Consider the following 19,732-nt stretch of genomic DNA (forward strand, 5'->3'; position numbering starts at 1 on the left):
TAGATGCTTAATAAATATCTGTTTAGTGAAAATTTAATAATCCATCCTTACCTAAGGATCTGGTTCCTAGATGAGCAAATGACCTTGGGGTCAAGTAGGTATCCTTTGTAATAAATGTTTGATGTTAGTGCTGATATTTATATGTTATTGCTTATCAAACAAATGTAGGGTATGTCAACAGGCAGTAACAACTTCCATGAAGCTTACATGAAAACTAGGTTTATTACAGGATAAATGAATATACATGTCAGGGGACCCCTTAATAGTCCTTAACAGGTAGTATAAAATAAAAGTAGAATTGATATGTTGACATCAATAGTAGTAAATTGTCATTCTGAAAATGCAGGTTAGATTCTTCCCAGAGAAAGAAAACTTAAATTTAAGTAGCTTATTTTAGAAGAAAGAGTGCTAAACGAGGAAAACTCAAGTTCTAGCCATGAATGTGTGAACTTGGGAAAGTTGACCTCTCTGAGGCTAATTTTTTTATCTTCAAAACCAGTATAATACCAGATTAGTATTTCTGTTTGATATTTCCCACTCCTGGACGTGATGACTTTACAGAGGGAGCAAAGAAACAATTTTCCCAAGGTGTATTTTCAGTTTATAAAATGTAGGGGAGTAACTAAAGTCAGAAATTGTATGCTTATACAGAAATGTTGCTTAAGGAATTATGGTGAGCTTTCTAGCAGTTAATATCATGTTTCTTCCTCAACAGTGTGTGGTATTGACTGAAATTAGACTTCCTTTGCAGAAGAAGATCAATGATTTTTGCCGTGCACAGCACCCACCTATTAAGGTAATGTTACCCATTTTAAACCTGTGGTTATTTAGTTGTGCAAGAGGTTACTAACATTATAAAAAACAAATTTGAAATGTGGGGTGTGGCAGGGTTTCCATGCCTTGTTCATCATCATGCTATCATTAAAACAAAAGGACTTTGATTTATAGATAGATTTCCAAAACTCATAAATTAATGAATTTAGAGATGTAGAGAGTGGTTTTCTGGCCTCAGAGAATGTTTCTTGGAAGTGTTTTTTTTACTAGAATTAAACATGTTATATGATCTTCCTGCCATTTGTTGCTGCAAAATAAGAAACAAAAAATAGAGCTTCCATTGTTAAGTCTAACTAAGAAATTGTTTACCAGGTTATAAGTTGTCTCTTAATAGCGGTCTTTTTAACAAACTGTCCACTGAACATAAGCATAAAACTTTATTTCCTATAATCTGTGCAATATTTTTTGGTCCCAACATTATACAGTCTTGTAAGTTACTTTTTTGTTGAGTTATATTCTGTCTTGGAAAGGAGTTCTTCAGATTCTTGTTTTCTCCCCTCACCTTTATTTTTTTTTTAGTACACTGTGAGGGATAAGAATATTCTGATATCAGTCTATTCCACATGAATTTCGTTTATGAACTTATGAAAATTCTAATCAAATAAGTTTGAGCAATAGAAAAAAGCATGGAGATCTGTTACTTTATTGTTTTGTAAAAAAATTAATAATTTTAATTGTAGCCTTTTGTTTTCATATTAGTCATTTACCAGTCTGACCCTGACATTGAATTCTTCTCTGTAACAATGAAAAACAGTTAAGCAAAAACTAATACAACAACTGGATCTAATTGTGTATTTTGCCTTTTTAGTGCCCTACCTCTCTAGTGAAGGGAGGGAGGTATGTTTCATTAAAGTATGGCTCTTTACAACCAATATAAGTTGTTAATTACTTTCAAAGTAGGGTTTTTTGTTTTTTAGTGCTCTTTTTATTTATAGTCAATTCTCAACTTTCATGGGGGTAATGTTTCTTAAAAATGGTGCAAGAGTCGAAAATGTGACATTGAATACATTGAACCTATGAGAAATAGGGGCTTAGGTTCCTTTGACCACCAAAACTAATTTTTCGCTAGAGATTGCTGAAAATACACTTTTCCTACATGTTTATTAAAATGTATCAATTCTGATAACGCTTTTCTCAACACAGTAACTATAAAATGCAGTGCACAAAATAAAATTGGCAACATGCAGAAGAACATTTTTCTCACTAGTAATTCCCTAGAGTTCGGTGACCTTTTAGCTAACATCTCAATAATGAAAAAAAAAATACTGATTTCAGACAGTAAATGAAAAAAAATAACTGATTTCAGACAGTATATAGTTTTCATAACACATGAAATGTACAGTACCATAAATACTGTATAGTAAATAAAATTCTTAAACATTTTATTTTTTTAACCCAAATCTTGCCTTCCACTGTGTCAGATGGTGGTGTGAGGAGGGCATTGTACTGTATAACAAGTTGTTGATTAGTTAACACCAAAATCCTAGCTGACAGTGGCTGCAGACAATCCTGCATGAAGTTTATCTTAACATCCTTATTTTCTCACTAACCTGTATCACTGACTTTGCATGCTTAGGCTTAGAGCCCAAAAGACTTGCACTATGCTTTGGGAACCTTTTCAACTTTTAAACAAAAGTTGAGTTTTAAAGGCAAACAATGAAAATATGCAGTGAATGCAGAGTGGTAGGATGAATAAGACCTGTGAAGCGAATTTAAATTGATACTCCACAAACTTGTGCATGTCGGGCCTCTCATTTTTTTTCTCTACTTCACGTAACCACAAATGTATGTTTGCCTAATACAAAAGTAGAAGTGATGTTACTAATAAAATCACACTAATGCTTAACGTTGGGAAAGTTAAATGTGAGAAGGTTGAGGGTTGGCTGTACATTGTTGTAGTTAGTAATCATTGTATGTGTTCTCTTGGTGCTACTTCAGTTCTTCCCAGGTTTCTCTAAATTCCTTGTACTTAATGATATTCTAGTACATTAATATACCATAGTTCATTTAGCTAGTTTATGGATTTTCAACTTCTTTGCCATCACAAAAAATGTTGTTATAAATATTTTGGCATATGTGGGATCTATCTGTCACATGTGGTTATTGTTGGTCAAAAAAATAGAGATTTCTTTCACATAATTCCAAATTGTTTTCCAACATAATTGAATCAATTCACCAATAGTATTTTGGTGTGTCTGTCTTTCCACAACCCTTTGAGTATTGACTTTCCATCTTTTACTTTCTTAACAAATTTTTGGTAGGTATTTGCATGAAATCTCAGAATTACTTTAGCTTGTCCTTCTCTTCTTTAGAGCATTTTCAAGTGATCATTGGTACTTCTTCCTTCTCTTGAAACTATTGATACTCTTTGACCATTTTGTTTGTTCCAGGGAACAATACTTAGTGTTATGTTTGTATCATTTTCTAATATGTCTTCACATTAGCCTTTTATCAGTAATTTTTGATGGAGTTTTCTTCCCATTCTTCCCCACTTATGTTTTAGCTGCATTGCTTTTATTTATTCAAGAGCTTTTAAATTTTATTTAAAGTTGTCTGTTTTTTCTCATGATCATCTCTGTTCCTTGTTTGGTATTTTAAAAAAAGTTCTCAACTAGCCACAATTGTATAAAATTCTTCTCATGAATTAAAAAAAAAATTATGTGGCTCTTTATATTATGTCTGACCCACTTGGAGCTCATTATGATATATGATACAAGATTTCTAGTCTAAAACTAATTTCAGCCAAAGTACTTCACAGTTTTCCCAAAAATTTTTAATCAAAATGGTAGCCTTATATTCTTGGGTCTGTCAACTCTACTCTTGATGTTTTTAACCAACACCACAGTAGTTTTGATAATTGTTACTTTATATAATTTTTGGTCTGATAATACTCTGCAACCTTTAATAACAAAAGTATTGCAGATGGTCTCAAATTTAACTTTGTTGGGAAACTGGTGTGGTAGCCATGAAATCAGGAATTAGACAGTCAACAAATATTTAAGTACTAAAACCAGTGAAGTGGCAAGAGTTTTGAAACCTAACCAATAGATGTAGTTTGTTATTTATAGTTTGCTTGTTCCAAAAGGAATCCTTAACTCGTAATTCTGAGATTGTCTTGAGACAGTGCCCATGGTTTAGTAACAACCCATATGTACACACCTTTAAAATAGAGAATGCTGTTTTTTACTATTTTCTCTTGGGGTTTTCATGAAAAAGCCATTTTGCAATCTCTAAAGCATATTGTTAATGTAAGCTAGTGCTGTTTGAAAGTGAACTTGTATTTATGTCTTATTTTGCAGTTTGTCAGTGCAGATGTGTTTGGGATTTGGTCGCGTTTGTTTTGTGATTTTGGTGAAGAATTTGAAGTGCTAGATACGTCAGGAGAAGAACCAAAAGAAATCTTCATTTCAAACATAACACAAGTAAGAGATTGAATTTCAAACTTAATAAATATATGTAATTTTGAATACTTATTAATTTGACACCATTACCTTTAATGTGATAGAGATAGATGAAGGATATTAGAATTATATTACTGTAATATTGCTTTCATTCCACTGCCAAAGTCTTACTTTGAAACCTGGTAATATGGAGGTTAGTTTCCCTAGGTAGTTGAGGACTTATGCAGTGAAACACAAGCTCTGACAGGTACTACAAACCTGGAAAGTATGGACATTGCTACTGATAGTATGTCTGTCATCACAGGATGAACCTTGCCTGAGTTTTGGAGAGGCTCTTCACCAGAAGGTTGAACACTTAAGTGAAGTTTTTTATCAGCCATAGTAATGTGTTCTGTGTAGAGGAGTTGCAATCTGAAATTAAGAAGGTTGTATGTATACCCCTGAAATCACAGATTATTGGAGGATTCATCAAATCTTTTTTACAAAAGAGATCCATTATAAGTTTGCCTATCTAATAAAGTTTAAGCTCTTTTGCCTGTCATTTTTTGGCAGTCTGTATATGATCTGGTACCATCTTGCTTTTGCCAAACAGGAATACTTTCCATCCCTTGAATAAGTCTTATTCTTTCCTGCTTCCATATCATTATTCACACTGATCCTATAGGTTTTATATGCCTTTGGTTTCCTTCCCTTACTCTGTGCCTGTTGAAAACCTGTCTGAAATGTTACAACCTTCTTGAAACTTTCGCCTTCTAGTTCCATATAACTTTTGTTTTGTACTTTTCTAGTGTATATAGGTATTACTGTGTTATTATAGGTAGTCTCCTTGAGAGTACAAACTTCTTATCTCTTGCAGTTGGAGGCTGTTTTGTTGAATCAAAAATGACGATCTAAATTTTCCTACAGTCATTTTGTACTCGACATGCCATCACTATGCTCTTTGTTTGCCAGTTTTTTTCATGTGGCATTTAGTCTTTCCTTCATTACATATGACATTAAATTGTATATTTATATGACATTTAATTATGATTCTAAATTTGCTATGTTAAATCAGAAAGAGAAAGGATTTCAGAAATGATCTGGTATAGCACTCTTATTCTAGGAAGGAGGAAATAAAACAGAGTAAAATAAAATAGAATACTGAAGTTGGAAGTGACTTCAGCCATCTAATCTAAACACATCCAAAAGGTGTTTCTGTTATAACATACTTGAACTATAGTCATCCTATCTCTGCTTGAAGAACTCTAGTGAGAGAGAACCCACTTCTTGAGGCAGTGGATTCCACTTTTGAACATCTGTAATTGTCAAAGCACTTTTTTTCCTCAAATTATGCTTAAATTTTCTTTGCGACTTCACCCATTATTCCTGAATCTACCCTATGGCATCTAATAGAACAAATCTAATTCTTCTTCTGCGTGATACCCCTTTAGATACTTGGAGACTGCTATCAGATGTTCAAGACCTGAGACTTCTCCCTGATATTTTTTTTTCCCCCAAGGCAATTGGGGTTAAGTGACTTGCCCAGGTCACACAGCTAATGTCAGGTGTCTGGTCTGAGACCCGCATTTGAACTCAGGTCCTCCTGGGCTGATGCTTTATCCACTGCACCACCTAGCTGCCCCTGAGACTTCTGTTCTCCAGTCTAATTGTCTTCAGATCCTTCAAGTAATCCTCCTGTGACATGGAGCCATAACCTATTCCATCGTGGTTACCCTTTTCTCTATGGTTAGTATCTCTAAACTGAGGTACCCAGAATTGGATGTCAGACTTTAGATGTGGTTTGACAAGGGCAGAATACAAGAAGGAGCATCATGTGTCTTTCTTCATGCAGCCCAAGATAACATTAGCTTTTTTTTGATGCTTCTTCATACTTCTGCCCCCAGAAGTATGATTTGCGACAAGCATTTGTCCAATCTGCTTCTTCCATTCTGTACTTAAGAAGGCGATTTTTTTTTCAACCTGAAGACTTACAACTATCCCTCTTGAATGTGTTCTTATGTAAATATCAGCCCAGTGCTCTAACATGCCAGGGTCTTTTTTGACTCCTAATTCGCATCTGATGTGTTACCCATCCCTCAGTTTTATCTTCAGTCCTGACACAGTTACCAATCTGATCCAGGCCTTCATATCCTCACCCCTGGACTGTTGCATAAACGTGCATATTGGACTCCATGCCACAAGACTCTCTCCCCACTTAAGTCCATTCTCTATCCTGCATGACCATTTTACCTCCACTTACCCCTCTGCTACTTAGTCAAATCCAGTGGCTCCGTATTACCTCCAAGATCAAATATAAAATTGTCTGTTATTCAAAACCATGTTCACAGCTGCCACTCCCACCAAACCTTTCCAATCATAAACAGACTGTGTGTGCTTTTATATCTGAAACACATACCCCATCTTCCTTTCACATACTCTTTAACCTGGTGACCCTGGCCATCTTGCTGTTCCTTACACAAGACACTCCCATCTCCCAACTCCATGCATTTTTACTGACTGTCCTCCATGTCTAGCATTCTTTTCCTTCTCATCTCTTTCTCCTGGCTTACAGTCCCTTCTACAGGAAGCCTTTTCTGATCTGCCTTAATTCTAGTGCCTCCCCCCATTGATTATTTCCAGTTTCTTCTGTTTGTAGCTTGTCTGTACATAGTTGTTTGTATGTTGTCTCCCCCATTAGACTGTGAGTTCCTTGAGGTCAGGGACTATCATTTATCTTTATATCCCAATCACAGTATGTGACACATTAGGCTCTTCTTAAATGCTCATTTCCAGATTGACTAGCTGACAGTTTAGTGTTTTCTTCAGATTTGATGAGTCTGCCCTCTGTGGCTTTATCCAAGTCATTGATCATTATATTAGAAAGCACAGATTTCTGATCTACTGCACTGGAGAATTTCCAGATTGACATTTATTGAACCATTAGCAACTACTTCAGATTTGTCTAATTGACCTGTTACAGGTTAATCCAGCTGTCGTCTTATTTAGAGTACATCTTTCTGTCTTGCGTACAAGAATGAGTGGCATGAGATACTTTGTCATATGTTTCTAGGTAACATGTAGCTGCAGCATGCTTTTGATCTATCAACTTAGTAACCTTATCAAAAAAGAAAATAAAATTAGTTTTGCATGACCTGTACTTGATGCTGTGCTGGATCTTTGTAATGACCACTTCTCTCAAGATATTAAAAGCAGTCTCACCAACCAATATAATTTGAAAATTGTATCTCTTCCCTTTTTTTAAAATTGAAAAATTTGCCTTTCCCCAGTCTTTTACAACTTTTATTTTACATGGTCTTTCACAGATTACTGACAGTAGCATACTGCTAGAAGCACTAACCTAACCCCTCTCCTATGCAAGTCAGGCTTATTTTTCCTTAAAAGGTAGTGAAACAGCCCTTGAGTCTTGGTTGATTGAAAGGACTAAAGCTTAGGCTGTTGACATCTCTTTCTGGTCACCTGAGTGCAGAGCAGCCATGAGGAGGTCCAAGAGTTCTGTGCTATTGGTAGACTATAATGAGCAACTCAGAAAAGTTCAAGCAGATCTCTTCAAGTTGTCTTTGATCCCTGTCCTTGTTGAATATTCCTCTCCAGCTATGAGTAAATATTCTGTCAAATGATTTTTGGCTATGAGTAAATATTCTGTCAAATGATTTTCAAATGTCTCATTTCATTCCAGTTTTGAACCTAAATTACAAGGCAACTGGTCAGAATCAGGCCCAGCCGGAACACAAAGTAGTGATGTGTTTTAATTTTTTCACATCTGGCCATGTGTTGTGAATTCATCAAGGGTAGCAACTAAGTGCTCTCCTACTATGTCCTTTTTTGTATTGGGTTATCACCTACTAGGTAGTCATTTTTTGTGATTTCCAGAGTAAAGATCATTGTCCTTAGCAGATTATTTTTGCAGAACTACCACACTCATATTTCCCTTTGTTACCTGCCCTTGCTTTCATCTTCTGCATATGTCTTTTTAAAATCTAACTTGGTTAGTAAGTTCTCTGTGAATATATGTTGGTCTTTTGAGAAAACTGCGTTTCCTCCTAAGAATTACTAAAGTTTTTGCATTTCGAATTTTATTTTTAAGAGTATCTCATTCCTCCCAGACTGACTTCCTCTATAGAATTTTAGACCAAGAGGGCCTGCCTATATTCTTATCTGTCTTTGTGTACAACAGGTCTTTGAAATCTGGTTTACTAAATTCTGTGACCTATGTCCAGCATTCCTCTTATCAGTCACAAGCTCTAGGAGGAAGTGATGAACCCAAGGTTCTCATCATTCTCGCCCCAAGTTCCTGCCTGTTAATATGAACTAGATTCAGGATAGAATTTCCCCTTATTGGCTCTTCCACGTTTCGAAGAATGAAATTATTTATATGAATAATTTTCTAAAATTTCTCAAATTTTCCTGGGTTGCTTATTTCAATTTTAATTAGCCCCAAAGTTGGGAATATAATCTTTATTGTCTAACAGTGAATTTCCTTTTCTTTAATTTGGTCTTTGGTAGATCTGTGATAAAAAAAAAAGACAAATATAATAACTTTTTTAAGTGGCTCTAATAAACAAGTACCTTTTGTTACATATTTTTTTAGTATTGTCATCTATATAACCTTTTGTCCAGTGATTTATTTTATCCTTAACTTTATTTAACTTCTGTGTGAAGTGGACACCAAAGTGACATGTATTAACTAAAACCTGATTAAAGTATAATGGGGTTATAACTTTCTGTCATTTGAATTATATGCTTGTGAATATATCCATGTGTAATAGATATTTTCTCTTACCCTGTTTTTAAGAAAAATTTTTAAAGCATATTACTAAAGGTTAGTGGTTCATTATGATAGCAGATCTTTCTCTTTTTTTCTAGTTATTTATTCTTTGTTGCTTTGTTAAACTACAGGTAAAATTCTCCATATCTTTTTCCCCCACTGGAATTTTGTTGTATTGGCTGTTGAAGGAATTTTAAGTGACTAGGCAAGAATTTGGACTAAAGATATTTGAGGCTGGGCTTTGAACAATTTTCTTTCTTCATTAACCTTCTGACTAATTTACTTTTAGGCAAATCCTGGAATTGTAACTTGTCTTGAAAATCATCCACACAAACTTGAGACAGGAAATTTGGTAACATTTCGAGAAATAAATGGAATGACAGAGTTAAATGGATCCACAAAACAAATAACTGGTAAGCTAATGGCATGTGTTGTAAGTACTTAAATTAGATCTGTGATCTCATTGATGTGGGTTCATATTTTATGCATACCAGTGAAATGTGGGCTATCATTATCTTTTGCTTTCGCATGTGTCTGACTTGTTTCCTTTTCCATGCAATGTCCTTTACACAACTTCTCTACAGTTTGTTGCTAAAATGCTATAGCATACTCTTGGCTACTGTCTTCCTCTCTTTTGTCTTTTCGATGAACCACAACTTCATTCCTTAAAGGTTAGGTCTTTGTTTCAAGGAGATATTTGAAATCATTTAAAGCAATACATAGTTTCCTGAATGTAGCCTATATGAAAAAAGGCATAAAACTCATCAAAGGTGTTTGCCATTTTCATGAAGGATGTCTGGCACAGAATCCAAATTGAATAAAGAACTCCTAATAGATGATGAGGTCCTTTAGATGCTCCTGTTTGCAGTGGCATTATGCTAACTACCAGAGAATATTGCAAAGCCTTCTTATGAAATATTCACCATTACTCAAAAGTGCTTATCCTTATTATCCCTGAAGAAAAACTAAGTGGGATGGGAAAATGTTTATTCAGACCATGCTATATGGTAGATTGATATAGGGATCCTACTTGGTAGGAAATACAGCTTAACATTTTGAGACATTTGAGAAATTAGTATGGCGTAGTAGAAAGACATTCTGTGCTTGGAAAGAAGAGTGACCTGAATTCTAATACCGTCTCTAGAAATTACTAGATCTGTGACCAGGGTCAAGTAAGTTACATGTATCTTTTTGAGCCTTGGTTTCCTCATCTGTAAGCTGTAAGTAGTAATGGCTCTAGTTGTGAGGATTAAATGAGATAACGTGTAGAATGCTTTTCAAACTTAAGGTGCTGTTTAACTATTTTATGTTGCTATTAATTATTAGCATTAAATGGATTCACAGCAAAAAACCTAGTAAGCCAGATTTAAGTTTTACGTAAAAAATAGAGGGCCAGCTTAATATAGCGGAAAGAATACTGAATTTGTAGAAAAGATGCCTGGTTTTGAGTTTCTCCTCCAAACCAGCTGTATGAGTGTGGGCAAGTCACTTGAGCCTATCAGCTTCAGTTCACTGATCTAGAAAACAGCAAGGCACATCGAATTTGCACTCCTAAGTAGCTGTGAGAAAAGGCCCGTTGTAAACCTTAAAGCCCTGTGTAAATGGGAGATGAGAGCTAACTACCAGTAAACCAACAATTCATTTCATTTGCTTAAACTTTCTAGTCGTGCTATGGATATAGTCCTGGCTTTGGAGTTCAAGGATCTGGGTTTAAATTCTGCCTCTGTCACCTAGTACCTCTGTGACTTTGAGCAAATCACCTAATCTCACTGGACTTGAGTTTCCTCATTGTGGAAATGAGGGAGTTTGTCTAGAGGACCTCACATACTTTCCTTCTCTCTCTTTTTTTTTTCTTATCAAAGAAATTTATTTGCAAGTAAGTAAACAGGTTCTTTTGCAGTGTTTTGGGGGAAAAAAACCAACAAAATAGATTTTTGTCTCCTTTCAAAAAAAAGAAAGAAAACCCCAAAGTCAAATTGGAAAACATTCTTTCTAGGATGATCTAGAAAAGACCCACCCCTGCTCTTGAACACCCCTGCACATTTCTGACCTCAAGAACTATAATATTTTCCTTCTCAAGCTCTTTATCTTTAGGTACTTAAGAGAATTAAAATGCAGGTTAGCCATCTCTATTATTTTTTAACCTTTAGTTTTCCACATAATTCTGCTGTCTTTTTTTTATCATATTGATCCAAATATAGAACAAACTTTCCCCCCAAATCTGACTTGTGCTTGTGTACTACAATTGATATTATTTTTAGTTATACAAATGTATTAGTTTTTTTCTTTGAAAGAGATAGAATTTTAGGAGCATAACCTATATCTAGATTTTTAAGATAGCTGTTTTAAATTAAGACGTCCTTTGACATTGGGACAAGTTGTCATTATAGAACCTGGTGGATAATTGCTTGAAATAGAATACAGTTGAGAATTAAAAATCTTGTTCGATGCTTGCCCTAAAGAGAAATAAAGTTTAGGGGGGGGAAATGGTTTTGCAGATATAAATCATTTTTATTATATAATTGTTTCTGTATTTTCTTTTTTTTTTTCTCCAGTGGTGTCACCATTCTCTTTCAGTATTGATGATACTACAGAAATGGAGCCATACTTACATGGAGGTATAGCTGTTCAAGTTAAGACATCTCAAACATTTTATTTTGTAAGTATTTTCTTTTGTTGCATATGTATTTATATTTAATGGCTAAAAGAATACCTAATGAACAAATAGAAAGTAGTATGTCTTCTGTTAGACTGCTAATTGAAGCTTCAGCTAGAATAATTTGTTTTGTTGTGTTTCTTAATCATTCCACATCAAGGAGAAGAAAGTAAATCATAAGAACAGTTTCCAGAATTTACTTTTTTTATTTCTTTTCTTTTTTTAAATTTTGCTAGTAATCTTCTGGAAGTAGTTTGAATTCAAGTCAGTATCCTTCTATTCTTCTAGTACTGGACAATATAATAAGTGTTTTTTACTGAGGTCCTGAGTCCACTTACACATGCTGCATGGTATAGTTGAAAAGAGCATTAATTGGATTTGGAGTCAAGAACCTGGCTGTGCTACATATCACTTCTGCACTTTGGAACAATTTACTTAACTTGTTCTAAGCTTCAGCTTCCTTATTAAGAAATGAGGATGTGTAGGGGCAGCTAGGTGGCGCAATGGATAGAACACTGGCCCTGCATTCAGGAGGACCTGAGTTAAAATCCAGCCTCAGACACATAACAGTCACTAGCTGTGTGACTGGGCAAGTCACTTAACCCCAATTGCCTCACCAAAACAAAAAGAAATGAGGGTGTGAATGGTCTCTGTTGTCCCAGTTTAGTTCTGTATCCTATGAAATAATATTGTTATATACTTCTCATATTCTTATATACTTATTATTTCAGAAGTGTGCTAATGTAATTTTTAAAAAGATTTTCAACAAATGTTAGATACTTCTCTTCTGAATCACTAGTTTCTTTACCCATAAGAGACTTGAATTTGGATGTTTCAGAAATACCTTTTCAGTACTGAAGTTCTGTGTTGCAAATAAAAAGAATTTTGTGTTATAACTCTGTTAACCAGAACATTCCACTGCATTAGCTTTTTAATAAATGAAGTTTTTACTATATTGCCAAGACATTTTACAAAACACACATACCAAATATGATAAAGCAGAGAGGTTCTAGAGCTAGATTTATTTCCTATTATTCAGAAACATAACTTAAGAATTATTTTAGTTAACTAGCAAGTAATATTATGCATTTCAGTTAAATTTATCCATAAGTTTAATATGAATGTTTGAAATTTTTTTTAAGTCTTACGAAAGAATAATACAGGGAATATATCTTTTGGGTAATAGGATAGTGGTCTTTTGGTGGGGTTTATATGAATCTGTTGTGTCTAAACCTCCATTGAGGCCAAGAAGAATACTTGTTCAGTGTCAGGAATTTTGGGAACTTGCAGAAGGGTTGTTTAGCATGAGAAAAATATTGCAGCCCAGGATATGTATACTGGATTGGCGAACTAGCACTTGGATTGCATCTTAAAGGGGAAACAAGAATTCTGAGAGGTGGTTTTAAGGAGAGTAAAGCATTTCAGACCTCCAAGAGCTCTTATGTGAATGCATATCAGCTTGAGCTTGTAGAACAGCAAGTATTCCGATTTGGTCAGAATATAGAAATTTGAAAAGGAGTAATGTAAAGAATGATTAGAAAGATAAGCCAAAACCACATTGCAGAGGGCCTAAAGCACCAAGCCGAAGAGAATTTAATCCTAGAAAGATTTGAAGGAGGGGAGTGATAGTGTCAGACTTATACTTAGGAATATTATTTTGGCATCCTTGTGGAGGATTTGTTAGAGAAAAGAAAGTCTGTAAACAAGGAGGCTCAGGTCCAGGCTCAGGCAAGAGTTAATGAATGTTTGAATTAGACTGTGAAGGGAAGGGTATAGATGTGAGAGGTGGTGTGGAAGATAGAATTAGCAAAGTTTAGCATCTGATCAGATAAATGTAGTGAGAGAGAAGGAAGAGTTAAGGATAACTCAAAGGTAGGAAATCTGAGCAATTGGAATAAACTTAATATGTTTTTTAAAACAAACTACATAACAAGTTTGCAGTTTTACTGTTACTCCTTTGGGTTGTTGTTTTGTTTTGTTTTGTTTTTTTGGTCAGTGATTAAGTTCATAATGTACATAGATTTTTTTTTTAAGAAAAGGCTGGTTATGGCCTCATTCAACATACTGTAGGACAGTTGAAGTGGTTGAGTCATTAGCATGTAAGATAATTTTGTTTTGGATGTGTTAGGTCTGAGGTAGGTATGTATAGGTAGATAGGTTCAGTTGGCAGTAAGGAATGGAAGTTCAAGAGAAAGAATAGGGCTAGGCTAGCATATTTCAGAGTCATCTGGATAGAGATATTAACATGAGCGAAGGGAGAGAATGAAGAGAGAAGAGGAGAAAGGAACATTTGTGGCAGAAATGAGGACTGATATTTTTTTCAGAATTAATCTTAGCTTCTTTCAAGCCTGCGGAAAAAGGGACACCTAATTAAAGGTTTTGTTGTTGATGATGTTGTTATTTCAACCTGTTGTTTCATTGGTGCAAAAAATTTCCGACGAGGAAATTTCCTCTTCCAAAACATATTGACAAAAACATCATTCTTAGAGAGCTTGCTTATGGCACTCAGAGGTTTCATGACTTGTGTACTCCTTCAGCTCCAGGATGTGTTAGAGGCTGGATTTGAACCCTTGCTTATTCCAAAGCTTGCTGTTTGTCTGCTATTCCACCCATTCTCTCATTGATTTATATAGAAATTATTTCTCAGAATAGACAAAAAGTACTATTTTGTTGTATGCCATTAACATGCATTTCTTCTGAAACTTTTCTTACTGATAACAATTATCTGACTAATGATTATATACTTTGTAGAACTTAAGTATTTTATCATTTGCTTTGATTATCTTTTGTTTTCCCCTGTCAGGAATGCCTGGAGAAACAAATGAAACATCCAACATGCCTTACTGCTGATTTTAGCAAACCTGAGGTAATTAATATGTTTGGGGAGAATGTACTGTTTTAAAATGGAATATACATGTTTATGTAAATGTTATGTAACCCAAGAAATTCTTAACTGGTCTTATATTTTCCAAGCAAAATCCTGGCTTTATGTGCAAATTGGGCCTTCAGTAAAATAGTTGTGTTGGTAGTCACCTAGTTTTTTTAATACAAATACATGAAGTGAGTTTAGGTGATTTTTTTCAAATTCACTTTTAAATTCCATTTTATATGTACATATATGTAATCTTAACACTTGTTAGGTGCTTAGTAGGCATTTGGTATAATTGTTTATTTTATTTATTTGGTATAATTGTTTATTATATTTATTGATTCAAATATATAGCTTGAATTAAATGTACAGAATATAAGAAAATATTTCTTTGAGGAAATAGTTGTAGTTCCAAATTGTTCACATTTTTTGTTAACTAGAAGTAGAAGGTAAAGGAATTAAAAGGACAAAACAGTGGTAGGGGATCTGCTCAGTGTACAGACCTTATGTCCTTCTAAGGCAAAAGCTCAAGGGATGGGAGAGATAAGTAGAAGAAGTATAAAGTACTCTGACATAAATCTACCACTACTAATTTGCTGTGTGACCTTGTCAAGTCACTTTACACTCTCTGGACTTCTGATTCCCTGTTGGTGAAAACAGGGGATTTGACTAGATGGCCTTAGGTTCCTTTTCAGCTCTAGAGGTTTGAGCACATTATTTCTTGGGGGCTCATTTTCCTCATCTGTAAAACTAGAGGCAAGAACTTAAAGCTTACTTCTTTCCTATTCTAACCTTGTACAGCATGTCATTTTTAATGCCAAATATTAAGAATAAAAATGTGTATTAATAGTGTTTTGTGGTTCCCTTTTTCTTCTGAATAGGCACCTCTACAGATCCATGCTGCCATGCTTGCTCTAGACCAATTCCAGGAAAACTACAATCGAAAGCCAAATATTGGGTAATATTTTTTGAGTGGTGTCTTGGGTCTGTTAATGAAATTTGAACTACTTAACCACCTAGCAAAAGGGTTGTTCTTTTTTGATTACAAAGGAACAAAGTGAAACAAAGCAATCAATTCTTCTTTTGGTACTTACTGATCGCCTACACTGTGCCAGGGTTTAGAGACCTATTTAAAAGGACATCCTCTTTGCCCAGTAATTCATTATTTTCTAAAGTACTCATATGTGATGGCTACTGATGGATAAGCCTTTCTTTAAGTTCTAGAATACAGCTGTTGATTTTTTGCTTTGTAGTCCACATGAGTTTAAACCAAAATTCTAGATTTTTTTTTGGTGGTGGGGGGCACTTTTCTGACAACTGTATATAAGGTTCTATACCTACGTGAGAGAGAGCTAACTTAAAACGAATACAGTAAAGAAGCAGTATGGCATAGTAGCAAGAGCATTTTGGCTCGGAGTCAGAAGACCTGAGGGAGGTGGTTGTCCTGTAGTATCATATATATACCCTGCCCTGGTCAGACCAAATCTGGAGTAGTCTTTTCAGCATTGGGCTTTTGGATGTCATCCCAGTTCTTGGATATTAAGTGTTCTGGTAATCATGATTCCATTAAACTTTAAGTAAATCACTAAACCTTAGGTTCCTAATCTGTATCATGCCTACCCTATACTTTGTAAGATGTGAAATTCAAATGGAATAATGTACATGAAAGGACGTAATGGTGGTGGTGATGGTGGCAATGTCTTATGATACAAAGAGGACATTTTTAAGGCTGAATTTGATAGATATGCTTGAGAAAATTGTCACATGGACCAAATTTTAGAGCCATTCCAGCAATTATTAATCTCACCCTCATGTTGATGTGTTCTTGTTCCTTTTCTAAAATTCACAGGATACCCAGATAAAGGCCTTTTTCCTCTTCTTGGTAACAGATGTTTTGTCTTTTTGAACCTTTTAATAAAGTCTTCCAAAAGCTAACCTTTGAGGAGAGTAAATTCAAGTCAGTGATACTGATTAAGCACCTTTGTGTTAAGGGCACTGCTGATTTCTGGGGATATAAAGATAAAAATGAAATAGTCCTTATTATCAAAGAGCTTGCATTCTATGGTAGGGATACCACATGTACACAGATAAATAGACACACCGTGGGGGCAGGTAGGTGGTGCAGTAGATAGAGGACTGGCCCTGGATTCAGGAGGACCTGAGTTCAAATCCAGCCTCAGATACATAATACTAGCTGTGTGACCCTGGGCAAGTCATTTAACCCCATTGCCCAGGCCCCCCCCCAAAAAAAATAAATACACCATAGATACAAAGTAACTCCAGTGGAAATAGAAAGGAGAACACCTAACCAACTAATAGGTTTCAGGAAAGGCCTCAAGTAGGAGGTGGAACCTCCATAGGCATGGACAAGAGTACAAAAGCAGGAGATGAAATGTCATGTGGAGAGAGCAGCAAATAGGCTACTTTGTGAGTGAATAAGTGGGAATAGAGTAAAGTCAATAAGGAAAGAGATTGGAGCCAGCCTTAAATGACCAATAGAGAAGTTTTTTCCCCCAGGGATGATTGGGTGCTACTGATAAAATTAGACATAGTCAGATATTAAATTCAGGAATCTTAGAAAAATAGTTGAAGTATTGTATTGCCTTAAATTATTTATCATAAATAATAACTGGCATTTATGTAGTACTTTGTTTATAAGGATTAACATATTTTCCATAAAGTTTAGTTTTATGTGTTCTTTGCTTTAAGCACCCCAACAGCCATGTGAGGGAAAGGTATTATCCCCATTTTACAGATAAGGAAACTGAGGCTCAAAAGAAATTGAGATGGTTACACAGCTAATTAAGTATCAGCGGTGGGATTTGAACCGAGGCTTCTCTTGGCTCCAAGTCCATTGTGCTTTTTCCAACCACACTGCCTCCTCTCTTAAATAGTTTAAGTATGAATCCATGTTTAAAACATTATACAGATCTGAAGTGTATTGATCTTTAACGATTATTCTTTGCGTTACATGCTAGATGTCATCAGGATTCTGAAGAATTATTGAAACTAGCAATGTCCATAAGTGCAGCCTTGCAAGACAAGGTAAGTGTTTTTTGTAAGCTACTACCTGTAGCCTTTCAATTTAACAAACAATTATTAATTTCTGCCTTTCTTAGGAAACTTCAGAGGCTGCCTATTTCCTTTAGAATAATATAATATGAACTCTTTGGAAGTCAGCCTTTCACCTTCTGACTTGATTCTGTTTTTCCAAGTTGATGTCATAGAACTGTTCATGTAAACTGTATTCCAACTCTACTAGACTCCATGAGATTCCCTATATGTGTTATTTCACACCAACTATCGTCCCTACACCTGGAATGTTCTTCCTCGTTACCCCTGTCTCCTAGAAAGCCAGCCTCTTTAAGGGCATAGTTTAGATGCCACCTCCTACAGAACGCTTTTGCTGTTTCTCCCACTTGTTAGTACCTTACTCTATCTCAAAGTACTTTGTGTTTATTTTGTGTACATCCTGTATTTATGTAACTATACGTGTTCTATTCCCTCCCCCCAATCCCCTCCGCTCCCAGTAGAATGTAAACTTCTTGGGAGGGGGGATGGTGTCAGTTTTGACTTTGTATCTCTAGCACTTCACTAACAGTACCTTCCATATGGGTTTTTAATCTTTTTGATAGGTTTAGTTACTTATTGTATACAAAAGGTTTACATTATAAGGCACAAACTTATGTGAATTTTTTTGTGAATCCAGAACTTTTATTACATCAACAACTTTAAAGTACATTTATAAGTTTTGAGCAGCCTTTTTAGAAGTAGACCCATGGTAATTTTCCCTTTGTCAGTAAAGTTTTAAATGGTCTGTGCTATAAAAATAATGTTGTTTATCTTTTTTCCTGGATTATTTTTCAGCCTGAAGTAAATGATGACATTGTGAATTGGCTCTCCTGGACTGCACAAGGCTTCTTAGCCCCACTGGCTGCAGCAGTAGGAGGGGTTGCTAGCCAAGAAGTATTGAAAGCTGTGACAGGAAAATTTTCTCCCTTATGCCAGTGGGTTAGTTTTGTATTTTAGTACTGTTTTATATTTTAATACTTTGGTAGAATTCTATATCTGAAGAGACTGAATAATTTGTTTTTGACGAACTTGAAAAATTATTGTAATAAAGCAAATTAGTATATTTCTTTGTACATAAATTTAAGATGAATAATTATCTATAAATCTTTCATTATGGAAATAGTTGCAGCAACATTTGAAATTTAGCCCACATATTAGATAACTTTCATGTTATCTACCCTTTGACCAAAAGATGTATTCTTTAATATATTTTTGGCGCTAAAGTCCTTAATGGTGTAGTATAGTGAAAGATCTTGGCTTTCAGTCCTACAGCCAATCTAAGGCTTCTGTCCCATCCCCCTGGGGTTATAAAAATTTCTAGTTTCTTTGACTATATTCAGGACTTCTTAAATTTTTTCCACTCGTGACCCATAATTTAAAAAGTGCTGGACTGGGGCAGCGAGGTGGCGCCGTGGATAGAGCTCTGGCCTTGGAGTCAGAAGGACCTGAATTCAAATCCAGCCTAAGACACTTGACACTTACTACCTGTGTTACCCTAAACAAGTCACTTAATTCCAATTGCCTAACCAAAAAAGGAGAAAAAAAAACCAAGCAGTAACACTGTACTATATTAGTCTTCAGGTGACCATCCTATTTAATATTATAATGATATTATTGAAGCATGTAACAAATCAGGAATTCTTGGGGTTTGTGAACTTGTCTTTTTAATTTTGGGGGCATTTAATTTCAATATAATTGGCTTCCTTTGTATTTGTGCATTTAAAAACATTATTCTGAAAAGGGATCCATAGGTTTCCAGACTGCCAAAGAGGTACATTACAAACAAAAAGGTTTAGACCCCCTGACGTAGATATTATGGAAATGTGAGGTACCTTTGATTACATGATCCTACAGTTTCACTTCCAAGTTATAGAGCTTACGAAACTATAGAGCTACAGGATTAGGAATAGTACTACTCTTGAAGCACAGAAGGGAGAAAAAAACCTTTGTTGTATTGCCAGGAAAAAGTTATTGGAGAAAGATGTCCATGTGCTTTTTAAAAATAATGTATTTTATTTATTAACATCACAGTCATTTCATGTTCCCTTCCACTCTCTCCCCTCCCCCAAATTATTTTTTAACTTTTTAAAATAATGTTAAAATAGACGAGTGAGACAACTACATCTGGCAGTACA

The 19,732-nt window shown here is 35.1% G+C and overlaps 1 protein-coding gene across 2 annotated transcripts in view; it reads left to right on the forward strand.

Moving 5' to 3' along the window:
• The window catches only part of UBA6 (ubiquitin like modifier activating enzyme 6), a 79,278-nt gene that overhangs the window by 12,451 nt on the left and 47,095 nt on the right, over positions 1 to 19,732 (forward strand). For both annotated transcript variants that reach the window (XM_020999834.2, XM_020999835.2), the window contains 8 exons: positions 716 to 796; positions 4,134 to 4,256; positions 9,290 to 9,413; positions 11,556 to 11,659; positions 14,460 to 14,522; positions 15,407 to 15,483; positions 17,504 to 17,570; positions 18,393 to 18,536. In XM_020999834.2, the coding sequence (XP_020855493.1) occupies positions 716 to 796; positions 4,134 to 4,256; positions 9,290 to 9,413; positions 11,556 to 11,659; positions 14,460 to 14,522; positions 15,407 to 15,483; positions 17,504 to 17,570; positions 18,393 to 18,536 (783 nt within the window). The remainder of the gene's footprint in view (positions 1 to 715; positions 797 to 4,133; positions 4,257 to 9,289; positions 9,414 to 11,555; positions 11,660 to 14,459; positions 14,523 to 15,406; positions 15,484 to 17,503; positions 17,571 to 18,392; positions 18,537 to 19,732) is intronic.

This window comes from Phascolarctos cinereus, unplaced genomic scaffold (assembly GCF_003287225.1).
Source record: "Phascolarctos cinereus isolate Bilbo 61053 unplaced genomic scaffold, phaCin_HiC Scaffold_9;HRSCAF=440, whole genome shotgun sequence".
NCBI classification, from domain to species: Eukaryota; Metazoa; Chordata; class Mammalia; order Diprotodontia; family Phascolarctidae; genus Phascolarctos; species Phascolarctos cinereus.